Consider the following 24,890-nt stretch of genomic DNA (forward strand, 5'->3'; position numbering starts at 1 on the left):
CTTTTATACATTTACATTCTTAATTTTAAAAATTAGTATTTTAATATGCCACATATTGTGTTACACATGCAATCTTGTTCCAATTGCTGAATATTTATGATACATTTTTTAGTATTTTAAGGGACATTTGTTTACTTAAAAAAAAGACTTAATAAACATTTCTTTTTTAGTGGTAGAACAGTAACATACTTATGAAGAGTACAGTGATTTACTCGTGAAACAGCTATAAAACAATAAGGATGTGTTTTCCTTTTTATTCAGGAGGGAAGTATATAGTATTCTTCAAGCTGAAGGTATTTTACTTCCTCGTTATGCAATTTTGAACCGTGACCCAAATAATCCCAAAGGTAAGAGATTTTTTGTTTTTATCCTCACCCAAGGACATTTTTGCATTTATCTTCAGATAGAGTGGGAGGGAGGGGGGTGGAGAGAGAGAGAGAAACATCGACGTGAGAGAGACACATCAACTAGTTGCCACCCACGTGACCCTAACTGGGGCCTGGAATAAACTGCAACTGAGGTACGTGCCCTTAGCGGGAACCGAACCCAGGACTCTGGTCTGCAGGACTCTCTAACCACTGAGCCAAACCGGCCAGGGCAAGGTAAGAGATTTTTAAGCAAGCTACCTTCTATCTTTCAACACACTTTTGAGCCACTTTCTTTCTATAATTAAGTGGAAGGGATTTAAAGAACTCATGGTATTCTCTTCAGTTGTGTTTTTTTTTTAATGATCCAAATAAACAGGTGTTGTATTCAGTTAAAATGTGACACTGAGCTAAAAGGCTAACTAATAATTTAGAAATTATATATATCCTATTTTTCTTTGGTTTATATATGACATATCTCTGAGAATAATAAAGAAAAAATTTTAAATTACATGTCTTAAGAAATGTGTACTGATTAGGGGTAAACAAGTGATTCATCTATGATTATTGAATTAAGTATTAGAAACTTTATGCTAAGATGGCACAATTAAATTTCTGATGACTAGGAATTTTGAAATATTGTTATTCATTAATATTTTAAGGTACACTTTGCTTCATTTTCCTGGTTACCTAAAACAGCATGTAAGCTATACATAGCTTAGTCTATAAAAAGCAAAATAAATGTCTGTCTTAAGATTTAATATTCTAATAACAGTATTTGGGGGAATTTTGATCATTTTATTGTACCTCAAAGCAACTTTTATTAAAACACAGGTATTATCTGTACAGGGAACTTTTCTTGTTTGTCTAGTGAAAAATTTACTTTCTGATCAGATTGCTTGCTTACTCTGCATATGAGTTACTTTTCTAATTTAAATAATTTCATGTTTTGTTGTATCTGTGATATGAGTGATCTCATGTTTTTCAAGAAATTATAGCGTTCTGGAGTTATTTCTCAATATTAATTGTTGACATCATTTCACATCTAACTTTGAATTCTTTGGGTGATAGGGTAAAATGAGAGTCCGTAAGAGAACAACTAAGGTTCCTAATGCCAAGTATCATAATTGTTGGTATATATTGTTTCCGTAGTGCTTTAAATTAAAATCAAATCAGTACTTTATAATAATATATCTAGATACTATATATTATGTAATTTTTCCTGCTATTATGTTTGATTTATAGAATGCAGTCTGATTGAAGGGGAAGATCATGTAGAAGTAAATGGGGAAGTTTTTCAAAAGCCATTTGTAGAAAAGCCAGTTAGTGCAGAAGATCACAATGTTTACATTTATTATCCAACATCTGCTGGTGGTGGAAGTCAAAGACTTTTTCGAAAGGTAAATCTTTGTTATCCTAGTGAATACTGTTCTTCATACATTGTTGTATAAATTTTACTAAAAGTAATCGAGTATTTATGAAAACTGATTAAATAAGAATGTAGATATAAATTATTAAATAAGAATTTAGATATAAATTATTAAAACTGATATACTATGTTTCATTTTAGTTACTTAATGTTGCTTATGCCACATTTCTACCTACAGAATACCAAGAAGTTTCTTGATTTCCTTCTACCTTTCATTTACATTTCTGTCATATCTGTAATACAAAAAATTTAGGTAAAGATCAGCAGTCTTTTGGAAAAGGTCAGCAGCAACCAAAGTTGATAGTAATACCATTAACTTTTACATACATGCATGTGTGCTCAAATTGCACTCATAATAAAATAAATGCAAATCAGGTATTAAAGAATATGACACTGAGTTACTTTTTGTATTGGCAAAGATCAAAAAGATTGAGGTAGTTGGAAAACAAGCACAAGCCCAAACATTGTTAGCAGGTGTGCAGATTAGTGTAGCCTCTTAGCAACATTTTTTAATAGTATATCAGGGTGAAAAATTCACATATACTTATAAATCTTGGGCATGCAAAAACACAATGAGATACTATTTTATATCCTCTAGAGTGGCAAATATTAAAAAGTCTGATAATACCAAGTATAGACAAGGATGTAGAGCAGTGGGAACTCTTATACGTTGCTGGAGAGACTAAATTGCTAAAACAGTTTATAAAAGATTTTGAGCCCTGGCCAGTTTAGCTCATTGGTTAGAGCGTTGGCCCTTGGACCAAAGGGTCTTGGGTTCATTTCCGGTCAAGGGCATATACTTGGGTTGCAGGTTTGATCCCCAGCCCAGGTCGGGGTCATGTGGCAGGCAACCAGTCTATGTGTCTCTCTCATGTTGATGTTCCTCTCTCTCTCCCTCTCTCCTTCCCTTCACTCTGTCTAAAATTCAATGGAAAAATATCCTTGGGTGAGGGTTAAAAAGAAAAAAAGATTTGACATTATTTTTGTAAGTTGAGTATGGACATATTCTATCACCTAGCAATTCCATTTCTAGTACATACCTTAGAAACATTCTTGCACACATGTGCCACAGGGATACTTTAAAGAATGTTCAAAGCAACATTGTTCTAGTAGCTAAAGCTTGAAAACAACCCAAATATACAATAAAAGGAGAATGAATGAATTTCGCTATATTTATACAGTGGAAAATTCTATAGTAGTGAAAATGAACAAACTAGAGTTACATGCAGTAAAATGGTTGAATCTTAGAAACATTCTTAATGCTCATTGTATTTTTTCATGCTATTTAACTTACACGTAAATTACAGTCACAGCTGAAAATAAAGTATTAGCCACATAGTAAATGTTGTTAAATATTTGTGGATTAAAACATTTTTTTTTTTGTCTAAGATGTAAATAAATGCTAAAGAGTTATATTATAAAAATGAGGGAAATAATTTAGTTTTTATGTTAATGGACATCTTTTATTTTCAGATTGGCAGTAGAAGTAGTGTTTATTCCCCAGAAAGCAATGTACGAAAAACGGGATCATATATATATGAAGAGTTTATGCCCACAGATGGTACTGATGTTAAGGTAGGGTTGATTAAAGTATATTTTAATTTTGTATTTAGAGTTTACCAATGATAACAGATAATAGAGTACCCTTTAATTAGCACTATCTATTCTTTATCTGTTTTTTAGTATGAGTGCCTTCAGACTCTTTTAAAAAATAATTGTTTTTTAGAATAATGTTCTTAAATGCTTAAAATAAAACATACAGTATTAAAAAGGAGACAAATTTTATTGAAATATAGTTATCAAAATATTTAAAAACCAACCTCGTGATATAATAATATGTATGTTTCTTTAAAAGGACATTAAATAATAAAATATAGTGGTAAGGGTCTAATAGCCATCATAGTTTCCAAGCACTGATCAGCGTAAATGATGTTTTAAGATATGCAACACTGTAATGGGTTATAAACATATGTGTAGTTTCTGTTGGTAACAAATAAGGTCTTAATTGCTTTATCTTCTGGCAGTCTGTCTAATCAGACTGTTCTATTTAAACCTGATCATGAACCTCTTCTTAAAAATTCTCTTGTGGATCCTCATTGACCACAGGATAATAATTGGATTCATAAAGCTGGCATACAGGATATTTATTTCATAGTTTGCCCACTGTCTGTCCTATGAACCTTATTTCTTACTGTACCAAATAGCTTGCTCTTACCTGAACACCTTGTGCTATTTCATGCCTCTGCCCTCTATCTGTGTTGACTACCTTTGCTTAGAGCACCTTTTCCTCTCTTGTCTGCCTTCAAATTTATGCTATTCCTCATCTCCCCCTTTTTTAAATCTTATTTGGCAGTTACTTCCTTCTATAATATTTTTATAGTTATTTGAACCTCTCCATTAAACTAAAACAATTTGAAAAGAATCACATCATATACATTCTCATATTCCCTCATAATGCTTAGTATAATCTTTCTCTATAGAGAATAGAATGTCACTTTACCAGTTTTTCCGTATAATTATTTATAACCTCTTCCAACATATTATTAAAATTTTTGGCATGTAAATGGAAATATGTATGAAAGTGTAATCTAGAGACTGAAATATATTTCATTGATTATTTTATCTTTGAAAATATATACTTTAACATTCATGAAAGGTTTATACAGTGGGTCCAGATTATGCCCATGCTGAAGCTCGAAAATCTCCAGCACTCGATGGCAAGGTGGAACGAGATAGTGAAGGAAAAGAAGTAAGATACCCTGTTATTCTCAATGCACGAGAGAAGTTAATTGCTTGGAAAGTCTGCCTTGCATTTAAGGTAAGATATACAGCCCATATAGATTTGTAAAGGGAATTCTAATTCTCTGTTTTGAGTAAAATAACTGTTATTTGGGCTCATAGTTGGAAAAGTAAGCTGAGAAAATAAAAGTGATATATCTGAACAATTTATGTTCTTTTCAAGGGATTCTTGTAATGCCAATAATAAAAATATATAATAAACGAAGGCCTTTGTTTTTCTATAGTGTTTCTGTTTTATATACAAGGGAACTTTGTCAATTTATTCAGAAATTAAAATTTTGGAGGAAAACAACGAAAACAGTAAAGTTAACCAGTGTTTATGGATGTTGTTTAACATATAAAAACAAAACTGGTTGCAAGTATTATTTACTTACAGAATTGGTAAATGATTTTTGTTGTTGAGTAACAAAGGTCCTCAGTGTTCTTCAGCCTTAACAGCCGATCTTTTGGCCTATTATATATGATCAAATATGTTCATGAAAGCAATACATATATATTTCTTTAAGAAAACTTTTAACTTCTGGTATTTGCCTAATTCCCTCAATTAATCAATATTGTTAGACTTTTACACTGTAAAGATTTAAATTGTACAAGTTGTACAACTTGTGTCTAATAACATCTAAAATTACCTATTTAAAGCCTTACCCTGGAAATATAACTTAATTATTATTATATAATTATTATAATAACTTAAATAGAACCAATATATTATTGGTTATTAAATAAGTAAATTATTTACTAATAATTTGAAGTCTCTTTCATGGAAGGAATATTAGTCTGTAAATATGTTTTACTAGCTATGTATAAATCATTTGTAATACCAAGATTCCAAAAGCCATTACTAAAAAATCACATTATACTAATATGTGATGATTTCAATATAAAATAGAAGATAGGAAAATTCCTGGAGCTTGAACAGGACATTCATACCTTTCAACTGTTTTGTTCTCCCAAATAAAGTAAATTTATTTTGGGTACTCACAAGTATGTGCTTGTCAGGGTTTAAAAGTTTCATAGGGATAATTGGACATTTCCTCCAGGTAATGTCTTCAAAATTGTTTCTTCTTTATTTATTTTTTTGGATTAAAGCGATATTTCTGCTAACAAAATTTATCAAAGCCTTTAAATATTTTTACTTTTTTTTAATGAAATGTTAATCAGAGAACTAGACAAAATATATAATATTTTTGGCCTCCCTAGTTCCTTAAACATTATTGTTATACAGCTACTTCATGGTGATGATTTTATGGCATGTGTTATATATTTTCAGAGTACAGAAGTTACAAATATGTGATTTCAATTTTTTTTAATTAATGTATTTATTTTTGTTACAGATGTTTCCCCTTTTTCAACCACTGATTACCCCCTCTCCGTGATTTCATTTTTTTTACTTTGAAGTAAACTAGTAAACAGTAATGCACTTTATGACATTTATAAAATTTGATATGATCTAACAAGACTGGTAAATTCTGTATCTTAATTCAAATGAAACTTTAAAATTTATAATGTATTTTAAACAGCAAACAGTTTGTGGCTTTGATTTATTGCGGGCCAATGGACAGTCCTATGTCTGTGATGTCAATGGGTTCAGTTTTGTGAAAAATTCCATGAAGTATTATGATGATTGTGCAAAAATACTTGGGTAAGAATTTTTTTTTTATATTTCTTCTTCTTTACCTTTATTAGAGCTAGTGAATACTAGTTATTCAGAAATTTAATAACTATAAACATTAAATGATTAGGATTTTGTTAGCACTGTAGAGTAAAATGACAGTGGGGATGTTTATAAAATAACATCCCCAAAGACCATGCCAAATCCTGAATTATGTTTTGCATTATCAAAGATAGATTAATTTATGGCCAGTACAGATAAAGGCTTAAAGATATTTTAATGTCATAGACTTAGAAATTCTGTGGTTTCAAGATCTTTCTCATGAGATTATCAAGTAAATATAAAAGAAATTATTGCTTAGCCCAGCTGGTGTGGCTCAGTAGATTGAGCGTCGTCCCATGGACTGAGAGATCTCAGTTTGATTCCTGGTCAGGGCACATGGCTGGGTTGTAGGCTCAATCCTCAGTAGTGGGTGTACAGGAGGCAGCCAATCAATGTTTTCTCTCACATCGATGTTTCTCTCTCTCTCTCTCTCCCTTCCTTTCTCTGTCTAAAAATATCAATAAAAACATATTTTTTAAAATGCCATCTTTATATTCTTTGACCTATTTTCTTACACTGTGATTTAGAAGACTTGCAAAATAAGAACTATCTTTAAACCATTTCAAAGTATATATGGCAAAACCATAAGAAACAAACACTTTAAATGTACTTTAATAATTGGAATCAGCTTTTATTGTATATTTCAAAGATTTGTGAGTTTACCCTTACAGTGAAATTTTGGGGCACTTACAAATTTTAGTATGAATAAATGCTAAACTGAAAACAAAATATATTTTGTAATTACCTGCACACGTTTCCATTGTTAACCCTATTAGTAAAATATAGAAATGTGTTAAAAATGAGCAGTGGTATTTAGAATAGCTTTATAGGTGATCAATAAATTGGTAAGAAATTATTAGTGGCCACACAGAAGAGATAATCTTGGACTTCAGAAACTTTGTAAAATAAATGTGATGTAGTTATAGTGAATTATTTGAATTCAGTGTGCATTATATTTTTAAACCTAAAGTATATAAGTAAATTTATGGCATCCCATTAGTGTGTTCTGATACACTAGTTTAGAACTGCTGATCTGATTTTTGTTGATTAGGATTGATTACTTTTATGTGCTGTTATCATATACTTGTTTGAGTTTAACTCCTTTGAACCTCTAGTATTTGTCATTAAATACCTAGTTTTGTCTTAAAATGAAATAATTTTTAATTTTTTTATTTTTCTCAAAGCAATATTGTGATGAGAGAGCTTGCTCCACAATTTCATATCCCCTGGTCAATACCCTTAGAAGCTGAAGATATCCCAATTGTACCAACTACATCTGGAACTATGTAAGTTAGAATATCTTCTTTTAGAAGCTCCTTGGGTGTTCCCCATTTAGTGTGTGCTACTGCAGTAAAGATTAAATTTCTGAATAATTATTAGATACTTTACTGGGCATATTTTTATATGATTCATTTTGTAGATGGAGCAATAGAGTACATGCCTTTACAATGGTTCTCCTAGACGAAAAATTTGTTATATTGTTACAAATAAAATTCTCCAAAATGCTTGGATAATTGTAGAAATGTTTAATTAAACCATAAATATAAAGGGGGTGGCAACAAGTGCATTACTTAGAGGTTTATAGTCAGTGGTCATGCAACTTTGGCACTTTTAGCATGTAAAGAAAAAATATAGCCCTGCCCGGTTTGCTCAGCCGTTAGAGTGTCGATCTGCAGACCAGAGAGTCCTGGGTTTGGTTCCCACCAAGGGCATGTACCTCGGTTGCAGTTTGTCCCCAGCCCTGGTTGGGGTCATGTGGGTGGCAGCCACTCAGTGTGTCTCTCTCACATCGATGTTTCTCTCTCTCTCCCTCCCGCTCTATCTAAAATATATATATATACACACACACACACACACACACACACATACATACAGAGTTAATTTTGAGATAAAGTAATTGAACCAATATTGACAAAGTGTGTCATAACATTCTAGTGAAATGTACTCCTTGAAATTCACCTATTACTCAGGTGAGTTGACCATATTCTTCACATTCACAGCTTAGAGACCTACATGAGCATATTAAATATTCTCAGAAGTCCTGAGGTGGGGGGTAACAAAGGTATTTAATTTTGTTTTTAAACCCATATTGCCAAGCTTATTGAACACAGAGTAATTAGATGTTGTATTATTCTGAATTATACAATACAAATCATTGTTAGAAAATTGATCATTTCTTTTGCTTTAATTTTAGGATGGAACTTAGATGTGTCATTGCCGTTATACGTCATGGGGATCGAACACCAAAACAAAAAATGAAAATGGAAGTGAGGCATCAAAAGTAAGGGGAATAATTTAAAACTCAGGAGATAACTTTTTATTTTTGATAGATGAGTAACTATTTCGATTACTATATCATATAAAAAACTGTTTACCACCATTCCTTGGCCATTAATATTTAAACCACTAGTTGCAAACAAAATTCATGTAAAATGTATATATCAGCATCTGAAAATTATTGTGGCAGTATTCATAAATGACCATCAGTCTGACCTGGCTTTCATTTATTGTTGCAAAGGTGTTCTATTTAATCTTGGTTTATTATTCTCTTACATTGCTCTCTGACAGTCGTTAACCTCGCCTTCTAGAAGAAAATTAATAGAATGAAAGTTTGTTTTTTTCTATTTAGTATTTGATATGGAGATAATAAAATTTGAAAACCTGAGTTACTAAATACGTTTTGAAACAGATATTTTTAAAGTACATATGTGTTTGTAGTGACTTCACAGAACATGATATTTTGTATTATAATCAATGTTTGTATCATGAGAAAACTTTTTCAAAAAATCCAGTGATTATTAGTTTGATATGGTATAGGAAAATACCAAAGTTTATCAATCAAAGTAAAGAAGCAACATGGTATAGTGAAGGAAGGACTAGAGGACTTACAGTATTTGAAATCCAGAAATCTCGAGTCCCATAGCTATCATTTATTATCATTATAGTTCTAGATCTATTATTTATTATAATTGATTTAAGTATATGGTAATAATATTAATTTTTGCAAATGACTAATAGTGCTCTGTCTTTTTTATAAGATTTTTTGATCTTTTTGAAAAGTGTGATGGATATAAATCCGGGAAATTAAAACTCAAAAAGCCAAAGCAATTACAGGCAAGTGAATTTGATTTCTTAATGAATTTTAAATTGCTCATCACAAAGTTGTATTAAAATTCAATTATTTCTTAATTTATTTTACAGGAAGTGCTGGATATTGCAAGACAACTTCTTATGGAGCTGGGGCAAAATAATGATTCTGACATTGAAGAAAACAAGTCAAAACTTGAACAACTTAAGACCGTGTTAGAGATGTGAGTATCTTTTTGAAACCTAATTTTGTTAACAACCTGTAATGCTTTTTTAAAAATATATATGACTTTTCATGTTAATTTTCTTCACAGTTTGATCTTTTTGCTCTTTATCACCGTAGCTGAGGAGAAATTAGTGAAAGTCTAATGAGATTTTTATTTTCACCAGTGAGAAAAAAGATGTTATATTGAAGGTTACTGTTTTAGTTTTAATTTTATTTGTTTGTTTGTTTATTTATTTATTTAAATCCTCACCTGAGAATATTTTTCCATTTATCTTTAGATAGGATGGGAGGCGGGGGGGGGGGGGCATCGATGTGAGAGATACACATCAATCGGTTGCCCCCCGCACAATCCCGACCAGGGCCAGGAACAAACTGCAACCGAGGTACGTGTCCTTAACTGAAATTGAACCTGTGAACTCTTATCCATGGGCCAACGTTCTAACTGCTGAGCCAAACTGGCCAGGACATTTTAGTTTTAATTTTAATGAGAAGATGAAAAGAGAATCTTCTATGAAATACTACTTAGTATGAAGTCCACTTTGCTAACTTGATAGCAGATTCAGTGCTGTTTAAAAAATAGTAAGTTTGAACTATGGTTTAATCAAGTGAAGTAGATGCCACCAGTATTCCTATTTATCAGCTTTACAGTTTTGACCACTTACAATCTTAATTTCTTTATTTTTTTTAAGACACATACATTTATGTTCTTATATATTTCTATACTCTGTCATCTCTTCAAAATCATCTAACTTTTGTAGAGAAACATTTTTATATTTTCTTTTTCAATCCACATCCAAGGATATTTTTATTGATTTTGAGGGGGTGGAGGAGTGAGTAGAGGGAGGGAGGGAGGGGGAGAGATAAAAACATTGATGTGAGAAACATCCATTGGTTTACTCCTGCCCAAGCTCCAACCAGGCCGGAGCAAACCCTAACCAAGGTATGTTCCCTGACTGGAAATTGAACCCATGGCGTTTTGGTGTACAGGACAGTGTTCCTACCAACTGGCCACACCAGCCACAACTGTATTTTCATTTTTAAGGTCATTAGAGTGACTACCTGTGCTACAGATTTTCTACTAGGATACATTGAAGAATTCAACAAGGTAGTTAAAAATGAAAGGGGGTATAAATATGTAAGGTTAGTTTTATTTCCTCTGGATGGATTTAGTTTTTCTCTAGGACAGTGGTTCTCAACCTTTCTAATGCCTCAACCCTTTAGTATAGTTCCTCATGTTGTGGTGACCCCCAACCAATTTTCGTTGCTACTTCATAACTGTCATTTTGCTACTGTTATGTCTTAGGCGACCCCTGTGAAAGGGTTGTTCGAACCCCAAAAGCATCGCAACCCACAGGTTGATCATTCTACTTACCATTTTATTTTTTAGGTATGGCCATTTTTCTGGAATAAATCGTAAGGTACAATTAACCTATCTCCCTCATGGTTGTCCTAAAACATCTAGTGAAGAGGAAGGTATGTCATTATTAATGCCTGTTGTGTTTTAATTATATGTAGGGAATTCCTACTCATTGTTGATTGATTCCCTCTGAACCTTCTCTAATAGTTTAAGGACTGGCTTGCTTTTTAGTGAGTTTTGTTAACTGCTTTCTATCTAAAATATATACTTTATCCTGTGAAAAGTATATTTTATTATTTTGAAAACTGCGTAGGACTTTCTTTTACTCTAGGGTTGTTTCAGAAAGCTTACTTGTTTATAACTAAATGTAACTTAATGATCCTCATCCACTTTTGGTAGAAGAAGTCAAAGTCTACAGGATAAAAGCTCAAAAAGTATGAATAGACTATTTGAAAAAAATACACAATCAACATGTTCTAAAATAGATATTTTTCTCCAGAATAAGCATTTAAATAAGATTAATCTTCTAAGAGCGGCCAGCACAAAAGTCATGTAATATAATAATAGTAATAATCACTCTTGCCTATCACATTGGCAAAGTGGTTTCTTAGTTTATTCTTTTTTCAAACTGGTGTGATAGAGAATGCTGGTGAGAATATAGTGTGGCAAGATTTCAGTCTACTGGTAAGAGTATAAATTGACATAACTCTTTGAACAGTAATTTGTCAATGTATATATAGAAACTTAAAAAATTGTTCATGTGCTGTAACCTTAATTCTTCTTATACAAGTCTATCCCAAGGAAGTAATTGGATATTCAGGAAAAGATTGATATTTTGTGATGTTCAAAATGGTGCTATTTATACTAGCAAAAGTTGAAATAATTATTATCTTACATGCAAACAGAAGTTTGATTATGTTGATCTTTATTTTAAAATTTGATGTGTTCTCTTGTCATTCTTGTGATTAATAGCAGTAAGCTTAATTTCCTATATCTTAATCTGTATGATCAAAAAAATTCCATAAGTAACTAAATTAAAAAGTCAGTTAATTAAATATTCTATCAATTAATATTGGTGTGCATGGTAAAGCATATACAGCTATTAAGCCCCGATGTAGCCAAGAACAGCTTTTAAAATTAAGACTCGTGAAAGTTTAATCACTATGTTGTACATCTGAAACTAATATAATACTGTATGTCAACTATAATTAAAAAATAAATAAATGAAATGAAATTAGGAATTGTGGAATCTCTGAATGTCCCAGACAAAGTATTTCTCAGACTTAGAGGAGTTACCATAAATGAGTAACTTTCTGTACTTAATTTTGACTTGCCCTTTATTACATCCTAAGATATGTTATCTAACAGAGACAAAGGCAATTTGAAAATAAGCAATGTAAATGCTAAATATAAGTGATTGAATACAAGTGCTCTTGGCTACATTGTTTTGTATATCTCACCCAAAGTTAAATTATAATTAATATGAGGCTCTATCATCTCACATCTTCCTAAAAGTTATACAAATCACTGATTCCTAATAATAAAAAAGTAATATATCTTCTTCACTTCAGCTCTTGATATAAAGACAAGATCTGGATCCTGTCATCAAAGAGCTCTTAATCCAGCAAATGTAGCATAGTTAAATACATTGAGCAAGTACCATTGCAGTCATAACGCTGAGCAATGATGAGAGAAGCAATACTTCCCTTTAGAAAACTGGGAGTTTTATTCCTAAAGTATGGGCGAAATTGTGAAATTTTAGTAAGATCTTAACAAGTGGAACATTTCTGACAGAAGCGTACAGAGAAGGCTGTTTAAGGAACAAAATAATACATAAGGGCCATATTTTACTGCAGAAGAGCGCACAGAGAAAATACTAATCCTGAAGCATGCCTGTTTAAAAGAAACAAATCTGACGTTTGCTTTATCCATTCACATGTATCTTAGACAGCCGAAGAGAAGAACCATCCTTACTTTTGGTTCTAAAATGGGGAGGAGAACTAACCCCAGCAGGCAGGGTCCAGGCCGAAGAACTTGGACGAGCTTTCAGGTGTATGTATCCTGGAGGTCAAGGTAAATCTTGGAGTTTCTCTTAATTTAGTTAAATTTATACATTGTGTTTTCATATCTTTATTTTGAGATGTTATAAATATTTGTAGAAATACAGTGAAATAAAAATATAGCTTAAGTGATTTGAGGATTTGTTTTCAGGAGATTATGCAGGATTTCCTGGTTGTGGTTTACTTAGATTACATAGTACCTACCGACATGACCTCAAAATATATGCCTCTGATGAAGGACGAGTGCAGATGACTGCAGCTGCTTTTGCCAAGGTATAAGTCAGTATTTTTAGAATTACTAGAATTTTCATCTAATATTACATTTTAAAATATTTCTACTAAGGCAGTATTAAATTTCCAAATTTGAAACTTCCAACTAAAGCCCTGAAATGGCATTGATAAACTATTATTAACAAAAGTTTCTTTATTATAGTTTATATCTTATAAAATTTAGCATATAACAACATAATTATGATACTTTTTATTATTTCACATACTAATTTTTACATCTGTTTTGTTTTTATTTAATGTGGTTAGGGGCTGTTGGCTCTAGAAGGAGAGCTTACACCCATTCTTGTTCAGATGGTAAAAAGTGCAAATATGAACGGTCTTCTGGATAGTGATAGCGACTCTTTGAGCAGTTGTCAGCAACGTGTGAAAGCAAGACTTCATGAAATACTTCAGAAAGACAGAGATTTTACTGCTGAAGATTATGAAAAGGTAGGTCTCAGCAAACTTTTACAAGTGAAATACTATACACACAGAAAAGTACAAAAACATACACTTAGACTTTATTGTATTATAAAGCATATACTCATACAATTATCACCATCTAGATAGAGACATAGAACATTGGACCAACTCTCGCCCCTGTGTACCCCTATCCCCACTGCAACCTCTTCTCTTAGAAATAACTACTATGCTGACTCTTTATGTTGCTCTTTTTTATAGTCTGATCACATCCAGAATACTTGTTTGGATAACTCTGCATCTCTAACTACCATAGTCACAGTTTTGGCTGTTTTTTAAGGCTCATAATAGAATATATTTACTTTTATATCTGGCTTCTTTTGCTCAATATTGTTTGTGAAATTCACACTTATTTTTGAGAATTGTAATAGTTAATAATCATATCTGTGTAGTATTTTATTTCAGATGTTGGCAAACTTTTCTGTTAAAGACCAGATAGTAAATATTTTAGGCTTTGGGGGTCACATTTAGTCTTTTGCTGCATATTCTTTTCTTTTTTTTTAACCACCTTTTGAAAACATAAAAACTGTTCTTAGCTTAGGGGCATATTTGACCTGCAGGCCATAGTTTGACCCCATGTTCTATTTTATGCGTATACTGCAATTTATATATGCTTCCACTAGTGTTATAGTTTTTAGCTATTTGATTAATACCGCTGTGACTATCCTCACGTGGCTCCTAGTGTACATGAGCATATGTCTCTCTTGGATAGATTCTAGGAGTGGAATTGTTGTGACCCCACAGTATATTTATGTTTCAATATTAGTAGACGACGTCAAACTGTTTTCCAAAGTCATTGAACTAGTTTACACTGCCATCAGAAATCCATGAGAATTATCATTGCTCTGCATAGTCTCTATTCATGTTATTCTCAGACTAATAAATTATGGCCATGCTGAAGGTAGATGTATAATAGTACTTCATTGGACAATCCTCTTTCCTGAGGATTTCTCTTCAGGTTTCTTGTCCAATTTTTCTACTAGTTGTCTGTGTTTTTCTTTTTGAGTGGTAGAACTTTGTTATATATTTTGGATATGAACTATTTTTTATATGTGTTGTAAATTATACCACCTATTCTGAGCCTTAATGGTGTCTTTTGATAAGCAGAAGTTCCTGTTTTTCATGAATTTCAAGTTCAATCTTTTCCTTATGGTCAGTGCATTTTAATGTATTGTTTTATATCTTTTTCTAACCAGATATCTAATAAGATATTCTTATATATGATCTATAAGCTTTACTGTTTTGCCCTTCACATTTATCCACAGTCCAGCTAAAATTGACTTTTGTGTATGCTATAAGGTAAGGATGTCCAAATTTATAGTATTTTCCCCCAACTATATGTATGTCCTGGTGTCCCAGCATGACATACTAAAAGACCATCCTTTCCCCATTACTATGTAATACCATCTTTAGTATATATGTTGGTCTGTTTGTAGACTATACGTATTCTTTTGTGGATCCCAAATCCTATGTGGTTCCTTCTTCAAGTTTTTTTTTTTTTTGGCTTTTCCTACATTCCCATATATATTTTTAAATAATCAGGTAAAAAATTCTGTTGAGATATAGATCTAGATTGCATTAAATCTGTAGTTTGTGAAAACATATATATTTTTTTTAATTTTTTTTGTGCAACTGTAAATGATACCTCAAAGTTTTATTTTCTCGTTGCTGCTATATAGAAAAAACATTTTTAATATTGACTGTATATGCATTGAACTCATTTATTAATTTAATAATTTATCTGTAGATATTTTTTAAAAGCATATCTGCAGGATTTTCCTTCCATTCCTTGTGTTTTTTAATTCTTTGTCTGGCCTTAATTTGATAACTAGCACCTTCAAATTAATGTTAAATAGAAGTGACATTTTTTGTGCATATTCTCAAGGGGAAAGTTTTTGGTACTTGTCCATTAAGTATGATGTTTTTTGGTAGATTTTTTTTTATAGCTTCTCGTTTCAGTATAAGGAAATTCTATTCTGTTCCTATTTTGCCAAGATTTTTATCATGAAGTTATTTAGTTTTTTCTTTTCATCTATTGTATCATATAATATTTTGGAATGTGAAACAACCTTGGTTCCTAGAATCAATTTTTTAATGTGTTTTAAAAATATATATATGGCTAGTTTGGATTTTCTACTATTTTGGGTTAGGAGTTTTACATCTGTATTCATGAGTCACATTGACATTTTTATGTTTTTGTCTGCTTTCAATATCAAGATTGCTGTGCTAGACTCATAAAAATAGCTAGGGGCTCTTACTTGGGGGGGAATAGTTTGTGTACTTAAGTTTCCTTAAATGTTGGGTAAAATTTACTGGTAAATCCTATGGTAAATTTTATAGGCATTTTCTTTGTGGTAAAGTTTATAATTATGAATTCCAGAGTAATTTAATAGTTTGTACTTAATTATATCTTGTGTCCATATTAAGTTACATTCTTCTAAAAGTTTATAATGTCTCTTTAAGTTCTTTGTAATGCCTGTAGGATCTGTGGAGGCATCCTTTTTGTTTCATCACATTATCCCATTTTTCTTGATGAGTTCCACCTGGTTAAATGGCTTTATTCTTTCAAACAACTAACTCAGATTTGTTTATCCTCTGAATTATATACTTTTTTCCATTTGACTGATTTTTGTTTAATATTTATTCTTTCTACTTGTATAGTTTTATTTTGTTGTTTTTCTAATTCTCAAAAACTAATGTCACAAGATGAATGCTTATTAAGTTGTGAATCATTTCTAAAATACATGCTCTAGGCTATAAATTTTTTTTATGCACTGTTTTAACTGTATTCATAAAATTTGAGATTTATGCATTTTGGGACATTTTATAATTTTCTTTGTGATTTCTTCTTTGGTCATAGGTTATTTAGAAGTATATTTTAAAAATTTCCAAACCTATGGCATTTTGAAGTTATACTTTCATTATTTCTAACTTTATATTCTTTTGGTTCAAATAAAAATGCCTTTTGGTTTCTTTGTGTTTGTTTTTTGTTTTTTTTTTTTTTGCTTTACTATTGTGTTAAAATTTGCCAGTATGATTGCATGATTGCATATGTTTTTGTCTTTGTAGTTTTCTTAATCCTTGCTTTATATATTTTGATTCCATGTTATTAGATGCATACAAATTTAGAATTGATATGTTTCAATCAGTACTTTTTGCCTCCAAGTCTTTTATTTGATGTTTGCATAGTATATCTTCTTACTTTTAATCTTTCTGAATCTATTTCTTAGGTCTATCTCTTAAAATTTATATATAGTTGTTTTTTAAATAATTATTATGAAAATATTTGTTTAGGGTAATTATTTTATTTATGTTAAATTACTGATAAATTTAAGTGTGAATCTATATTACCCTTTTAAGTGCTTTATTTGTACTGCCTGTTTTTATTTTTCTCTCCTATCTTGCTTCAATGGAATTGATAGTTTATGTAATTTTCTGTTAGTTTTAAATTTTTATTTGATTTTACTGTTTGATTTGTCATTACCCCAGAGATAATAATAAGGTTTGATGACTCCTAACAGTTGAATATTTATATCATGCTTTTACTCTCTTCCTAGACAATGCAAGGACTAAAAGAGTGCTTTTCAAACTTTAACTTGCATAAGAATCGGCTGGGGCCTTGTTAAAAATGCAGTTTCTGATTCATCCGATCTGGGGTGGGGAGTGGGATTTTGCATCTTTAATAAACTTGCATTCATGCCAATGCTACTAGTCCTTGAACCATATAGCAGCAAGGCCTAAAATCATTGTTATCATTTGCTCAGCTTGCAATTTACATGTTACAATAAATAATATTGTTTATTTTTATTCTGTATATTTTAAACCCCACAATATGTTATTGTTGTTATTCTTTTATACAAGCAGTATTTATTTAGATTTACCTTTGCATTTACCATTAAATTACCCTTTACTCTTTCTGAATTTCAGAGTTTCCATTCAAGATCGTTTTCATTCTGTTTGAAGAACAATATAGTAATTCTTTTAGCACTTATAGTGGTGAATTCTTTTGTGTTTGTCTAAAGATGCTTTTATTTCAACTTTACTCAGGATATTTTTTTACTGGGTATATAATTCTAGGATGACTCTTTCATTGCTTTGAAGATGTTTTAGCTTCTACCTTGATAAGTGAGTTGTTGATCTTATTATTTTTCCACCTTTGGATAACTTCTTTTAAATAACTCCTTCTGGTGTTATTTTAAACATTCTATTTTTATCTTTTATTTTCAGCTGTTTTTCTGTTTTATGTCTAGATATAAATTGCTTTTTAATTTATCCTGTTAATAGTGTAATAGAATTCTTAGATCTTTGGTTTCAGTTTTAAAAAGTTTATTTTTATTTTTTCTGTTACTTTCCTTTTTTTTAATTCTTAACCGAGGATATGTTTTTTTTATTGGTGAGAGAGAGACAGGCAGACAGACATCAATGTGAGAAACATCAATGGGTTGCCTCATGCACATGTCCCAACTGGAGATAGAACTAGAAACCTGGGTATGTGCCCTGACTGGGAATTGAACCTATGACCCTTCCATGTACAGGATAACACTCTAACCACTGAGCAATACATCAGCCAGAGCATCTGTTACTTTCTTCAGGCTCTCCAAATACATGTTTGCTAGAGCTTTCTCTTCTCCTTTCTTTTGATTTTTTGCATCCTTTTGTCTTTTTTATTTATTCTGGATGAAATCTTCTAGCCAATCTTTAATTTATTAAATTTATCTCTGGCTGTATCTAATGTGCTATAAATTCAGCCAGTGTATTTTTCAATATCAGAATTTTTATTTGCCTCTCTTTTACATATAATTCTGTCATTTTTTAATAATATGCAATAATTCTTTAATGGTTTTCAGTATTTTCTTTTATCTTGAACATAGAAAGTCTCTTTTTTAAAGTTGTTTATACTTGTATTACTTGGAGTCTCTTTGGTTATATTTCTGTTGTCTATTCGGCTGATTGGCATTCATATAGTCTTGTTCCTTGTGTGCCTGAATATCTTTAATTATGGTTGGATTTTTTATTTGTTCCTGCTATGTCCCTGTGGACATCCAATCTAGGATTGCCTTAATCCAGTTTCAGAACAGATCTTTCTAGGTCACCAAGTTGACCTGAACCTGATCTGCAGTTTGTTGGTGGGTTGGTTTGCTTCTGCTTCACCCTCACTTTTTTGAACCCTAAATGCAGAGAGTTTACCAGCATTCCACCCTTGGGAATTCTGGACTTCACTTTTGTTCCTTTAATGGTCCTTAAACTAAGAAGACTATTAAAGCTCCACTCCACTTCTCTGATGTCTATTCAGGCTCAACAAATGTCTCTAGTGCAGAAATAGCATTAAATGCCAGCATCACTCTCTGTATGAGTTTTGGTTCTGTAATTCTTTATTATATTATTTCTCAGATACCATAAATCAGAAGTGTAAAAGTTTATTGCCCAGGATTTTTACTTATTTACAATGGTTAGATTGAGCCAAACTACCTAGTTCATTATAATGAGAAGTGGAATTCTACTTTACATTTTTATCCTCACCTGAGGACATTTTTGCATTTATCTTCAGATAGAGCAAGAGGGAGGGGGCGAGGGGGGGGAGAGAGAGAAACATCAAAGTGAGAGAGACACATCGAGTGGTTGCCACCCACACAACCCCAACCGGGGCCAGGGACAAACTACAACTGAGGTACGTGCCCTTAGCGGGAACCGAACCTGGGTCTCTCTGGTCCGCGGGCCGACACTCTAACAACTGAGCAAAACCGACCAGGGCCACTTTACAGTTTTTATTATTTGTAAGAACTTGTTTGATGAGGTTAAATAACTTGCCAAACTAAGTGTAAAAACTAGAATTTAATAACCAATGGACACAGACAATAGTGCAGGGAAGGCAGGAGGGGGGTGGGAGTGGGAAGAAAGGGATCAATAGGGGGAAAAAGGGGGAACATCTGTAATACTTTCAACAATAAAGATAGAAAATTAATTAATTTAAAAAAAACTACAATTTGAAGCCATGTTGTCATTAATGGCTTTTATTGACTTGTAAAAATCTTAGATAAAGGGATTAGTGTGGTGTTTAAGAGCACCAGCTCTATAGCCAGAATACCTGTTTTTTATCCCACTCTTCACATTCTAGTCTAGTGGTTTGATCTTGGGCTCTTAAGATGATGACAAAAATATTCTTAGGGTTATTACATGTAAATATATGTCAAATTGTTAGGACCACATTTGCTCATATTAAGTGAGTCAGCAAGTTGTCGATATAAGTTAGAATAAAATGTCATTGTAAGTTATAGTAATTCTGCTATATTTTCTCTATAGATGATCTCATGATAGTTGAGATTTAATTTTTTAACATGAAATTCTGAGGTTTTTGCTTCCTCCTTGATCTTATTACTACATGGTATGGAATTATTCTTCAGCTACTGGGAAATTTTGTATGTTGTTCTCTTGGACAATTGTACATGAACAGATGTAAAATGTATACTTTACCCATTTATAGCTTACTCCGTCTGGAAGCATTTCTCTTACTAAATCAATGCATTTAATTAAAAATCCTGTGAAGACCTGTGACAAAGTTTATTCCTTGATACAAAGTTTGACTTCTCAAATCAGACATCGTATGGAAGATCCCAAATCATCAGGTACATATTATATTTTTCTTAGAGCATAAAACAAATAAAAGTTGCTATTCAGTTACTATAAACATTTTTAAATAAGGTGCTCTAATCTTAAGAAATAAAGCCTCTCATACTATATGTAGGTATGAGTTAATACATATCCAGCAAAAGAATAAATAGCTAAGTTATAGTTGCTTTTCCCCCCATGCCATCATGAAAGAGATAAATATTCTTATTTGGTTAATTCTGTAGCATTGCAATATAGCTAAACAGCAATTAGGCAACATAATAAGAAAGAGCAAGCCACAGGAAGGTGATCTGGGCTCTGGCTCTGAGACCAGCTTGATTAGTAACTTGGGCAACTTTGGAATCTTGGGTTGCTTATTAGTAAAAGTAGATCCTTTGAATTGTTTAATTTTTAAAGTTTTTTTCTGGTAATGATTGTTTATGCTGTTAGTTATGTAAATCTAGTAAAATAAATAACCTAATTTAAATAATTAAAAATTAGAGTTGAAAATGTATTAGCTTAAAAAAGTTTTGTATATAATTGTTCTTTTTATTATTATTGAAGTGTGTAATATATGGAAAGGTCTTTTATAAACCCAGTTTTAAACATATATATACCTATTTACAAGTCTACAAAATATATGGTTGTTAAAGTATATGCCTATGGTAACATTTCCTAGCTTCTAAACAGTTTTATCTTTGACATTCAAAAAAGTTTCTAATTATCAACTTTTTTATCTATTCTTAATATGATTTTTAATTTTAATATACTAAAAGTTTTATGTTGTTTTAGATATTCAGCTTTACCATAGTGAGACATTAGAGCTTATGCTACGTAGATGGTCCAAGTTGGAGAAAGACTTTAAAACAAAAAATGGAAGATATGACATTAGTAAAATCCCTGACATATATGACTGTATAAAATATGATGTCCAGCATAACGGTTCCTTGAAATTAGAAAACACAATGGAATTATATGGGCTTTCGAAGTCACTAGCAGATATTGTTATTCCTCAGGTAAGTAATTCCTAGGAATCAATTTTCTTATTGTGTTGTATAGATACTTTACAAATGTCTATCAGTGGATAAAAGACAGCTGATTTTTATGTCTATTAAAACCCATAACTTCAAAAAGGAAACTAATTATGAATTTATATTTTGAACTTTTTATTTGTTATATTAAATTATTATTGATTTTCTAATAGTTTATAGTGACTTTTTAAAATTTAAGCATTGATACTCCTACTAAAGAACAGTAATACACTAACAAGACAACTAAGAACAGGATGGAATAAGTTACTTAAATATTTATTGGGCACCTATTGTCCATCTATCCAGCCCTATGATTTGTGTGGAGAGTGGGAGAAAAGGTAGCTGTCGCCCTATATAAATTTTACAGTTCTTTACTTTATTGAAGAGTATTCTGAAAACAATATTTAGAGGTCAAGATGTGGTTATTAGGAGGGGCTGTTTATGAGTCTTTTAATTATAAGAAAATAAAGGTAAAACCATAATTCAAATAACTGAAATGCAATTAAGCAGAGAACAGATTCATAATAAAGAGGTAAGTGACAAGACAAAGTGAGGTAAGAAATATCTTAGAAAATAGTTCTGGATGCATTTTTGACATCTGTTACTAAAGATTATTTGGATATTATAAATGGGAGATAGGAGTAGATCAGATATTGTAATTGTGAACTACAGTTAAAAAACAGGAAAAATGTAATATATGAAAAGTACAAAGATTATCAGCAAAAGTAGTCTCACCTAAAACTACTCATACATAAAAATGATTAAAGTAATATTACTCTTCCTCTTCTAATCACAGAAAGTCCAAGAAAAACTAAAGACTGGAAAACTAGGAATTCAGACAGTATGCAACTTACCTGTGGTTATTTGTGTAAATGTTAAAAAGTAGCTTACTCTTTCATCATGAAAGAGCAACTATTTATTTGGTTAGATATATAATATAAACCATTTAATATATTCTATGAATCAGTTATTTGTAAACATTAATTCTGTTTTTTAAATTCTCACTCGAGGATGTTTTTCCATGTGAGAGAGAGAAACATCGATGTGAGAGAGACGCATTGATTGTATGCCTCCCGCACAACCCTGACCAGGGTCAGGACCAAACTGCAACCAAGGTATGTGCCCTTGACCAGAATCGAACCTGCTACTCTTTGGTTTGCGGCCAATGCCTTAACAGATGAGACAAACCAACCAAGGCAAACATAAATTCTTTTTAAGAAAGGATAAAAATATCTCAGACTTCAAGAATACATCTTTGGACCTCACTTTAAGAAATACTGACTTAGAAACAAGGACTTTTGTTCTCTAACAACTTGTTTACTAAATGAAAGCGTTTACTCTGCAAAATGAGATATTTTATTAACAGAATAAAAAGTTATATTTTTATAGGAGATATTACAAGATAACCATCAAGGTGAACACACTTAATTTTGCTGAACTCACTGTTAGCTACAAGGTATATAGATAGTCATTGAGCTAACACCAATTTGATTATAACTCATTCAGTAAAGTTACCCAATCAGCATCCATCTTTGTTGTAAAATTCAAGATAGAGAATTCATTCAAATGTTTTTTATTAAAGATTCTGAGAAGAATGGTTACTGTTAATTCTGGTAAACATTAGTTTGTATTGGAAGCATAAATAAGACTCTGATTTTTTTCATTGTTTTTGATTGCATTGACAGTTCAGGCTCAGTGCATCTTAATTGTACTTATTCTTACAATGGAGATGATTTAAAAAAATATTTTATAACAGATACATTATAAATGTAGGACCCTCACCTGGCCAGTGAGGTTGAGCATTGACCCTTGCACCAGTTGGTCACCTATTCGATTCCTGGTCAGGGCACATGTCCAGATGTGGGCCCAATCCCCAGTTGCAGGGCATGCATGAGGAGGCCAATCAGTGTTCTTTCTCATCGATAGTTCTGTCTTTCTCTCCTTTCCTCTCTATAAAATCAATAAAGAAAAACAAATTTTTTTTAAATAAAAGTAAAATAAATGTAAGACCCTCTTAAGTCTTTATGTTGGCTATATGCATTTTTCAAGGTAGATTTTCAGTACACCTAAATATATCACATATTTAATGGCTAAATAAATACACAGATGATTTGTTAAGATAATCATGTCATGTCATTACATGGTTTACTTTTGTGTTTCTCTCAGTTATATATAGATTCAAGAATTGGGAATGAAAAGTTGCTTTCTAAGAGTTGGGATCAAAAGAATTCTCAAGTATTAGTGGGGTTTTAGATAATTTCTTCTATGTATTTCTGGTATATTGCTTAAATAGCCAAAGAAATTTCTCACCATCTCCTTATAACAAATATTTATTAGTGAATATTTTAAAGCATTGTAATTAGAAGAAATACTAAAGATTAGAATGGTTAGGAAAGCTTTGACATATCATTTGTATATTTTAGAGTTAATTTGTAATGCTCACCTGTTCTCAGTCTCTATTACAGTAATTGTCTTTTAATGCAATTATGTTAAATTTTACAAACCTAGCCCATTTGGCTCAGCAGTTGGAGCATCGGCCTGCGGACTGGAGAATCCCCTGTTTGGTTTCCGCTAGGCCCTAGCGGCTAGGGGCACGCACCAAAAAAATAAATAAAAAGAAATAAATAAATTTTACAACAGTAGTCTGAGAACTTATATGAAGACATCTCCAAAATTACTTTTGTTGGATAAATTATTTATCTTTGGAATCTTTAGGCAACGTTATGCCTATGCTTCCAGTAATCATGATTAAATTTTGGTAAATTAATGCTTTTAAAAGTAGAGGTCTTTTTATATGCTTTCTTGGAGTTCTGGGATTATAAATTGAGTAGAGGACTACTTGGTCTTGACCTCTCTAACTTTTTGACTTGATATTCTTTATTGTGACCTGAGAGTCCTGCTTTTTAAATGGAGCATTGAATTCAGTTCAGTATTATTATTTTGCTTTGTTACTTTAGCCTTCATATATCCAAACCATGGATAAAATGCAGGCATTTTCAATCCCATGAACAAATAACTTAAAATTAAAAACACATGTATAGTAATTAATGAAACTGTAGTTTGAAGTGGAAAAAATGAAAATTTTGCATGCAGTAGTCCCCCCTTATCCATGGTTCTCTTTTTTTGGATTTAGTCACCCAAGGTCAGCTGCAGTCCAAAAATATTAAATGGAAAATTTTAGAAATGAACACTTCATAAGTTTTAAATTGTCTATCATTCTGAGCAGCATGATGAAGTCTCATGCTGTCCCACTCCATCCTGACCGGGATGTGAAATCTCTTTTTCCAGCATATCCACACTGTATATGCTACCCACACATTAGTCACTTAGTAGTCTCCTCCGTTATCAGATCCACTGTCACAGTGGCACAGTGCTCGTGTTTAGACAACCATTATTGTACTTATAAATAGCCCCAAAGCACAAGAGTAGTGATGCTGGCAAATCAGACATGCCAAAGAAAAGCATA

The 24,890-nt window shown here is 31.7% G+C and overlaps 1 protein-coding gene across 7 annotated transcripts in view; it reads left to right on the forward strand.

The window, feature by feature from the left end:
- Positions 1–24,890, forward strand: part of PPIP5K2 (diphosphoinositol pentakisphosphate kinase 2) — a 73,810-nt gene that overhangs the window by 14,239 nt on the left and 34,681 nt on the right. For 5 of the 7 annotated variants that reach the window (XM_036279004.1, XM_036279003.1, XM_036278997.1 and 2 more), the window contains 15 exons: positions 262–347; positions 1,611–1,765; positions 3,268–3,369; positions 4,451–4,612; positions 6,114–6,235; positions 7,492–7,593; positions 8,502–8,588; positions 9,346–9,421; positions 9,509–9,618; positions 11,008–11,093; positions 12,925–13,050; positions 13,189–13,310; positions 13,575–13,757; positions 20,269–20,410; positions 21,186–21,409. In XM_036279004.1, the coding sequence (XP_036134897.1) occupies positions 262–347; positions 1,611–1,765; positions 3,268–3,369; positions 4,451–4,612; positions 6,114–6,235; positions 7,492–7,593; positions 8,502–8,588; positions 9,346–9,421; positions 9,509–9,618; positions 11,008–11,093; positions 12,925–13,050; positions 13,189–13,310; positions 13,575–13,757; positions 20,269–20,410; positions 21,186–21,409 (1,885 nt within the window). The remainder of the gene's footprint in view (positions 1–261; positions 348–1,610; positions 1,766–3,267; positions 3,370–4,450; positions 4,613–6,113; positions 6,236–7,491; positions 7,594–8,501; positions 8,589–9,345; positions 9,422–9,508; positions 9,619–11,007; positions 11,094–12,924; positions 13,051–13,188; positions 13,311–13,574; positions 13,758–20,268; positions 20,411–21,185; positions 21,410–24,890) is intronic. The other 2 variants (XM_036278998.1, XM_036279001.1) reach the window with 1 other exon arrangement.

The sequence above is a fragment of the Molossus molossus genome, unplaced genomic scaffold (assembly GCF_014108415.1).
Source record: "Molossus molossus isolate mMolMol1 unplaced genomic scaffold, mMolMol1.p scaffold_m16_p_3, whole genome shotgun sequence".
In the NCBI taxonomy this organism is placed as follows: domain Eukaryota; kingdom Metazoa; phylum Chordata; class Mammalia; order Chiroptera; family Molossidae; genus Molossus; species Molossus molossus.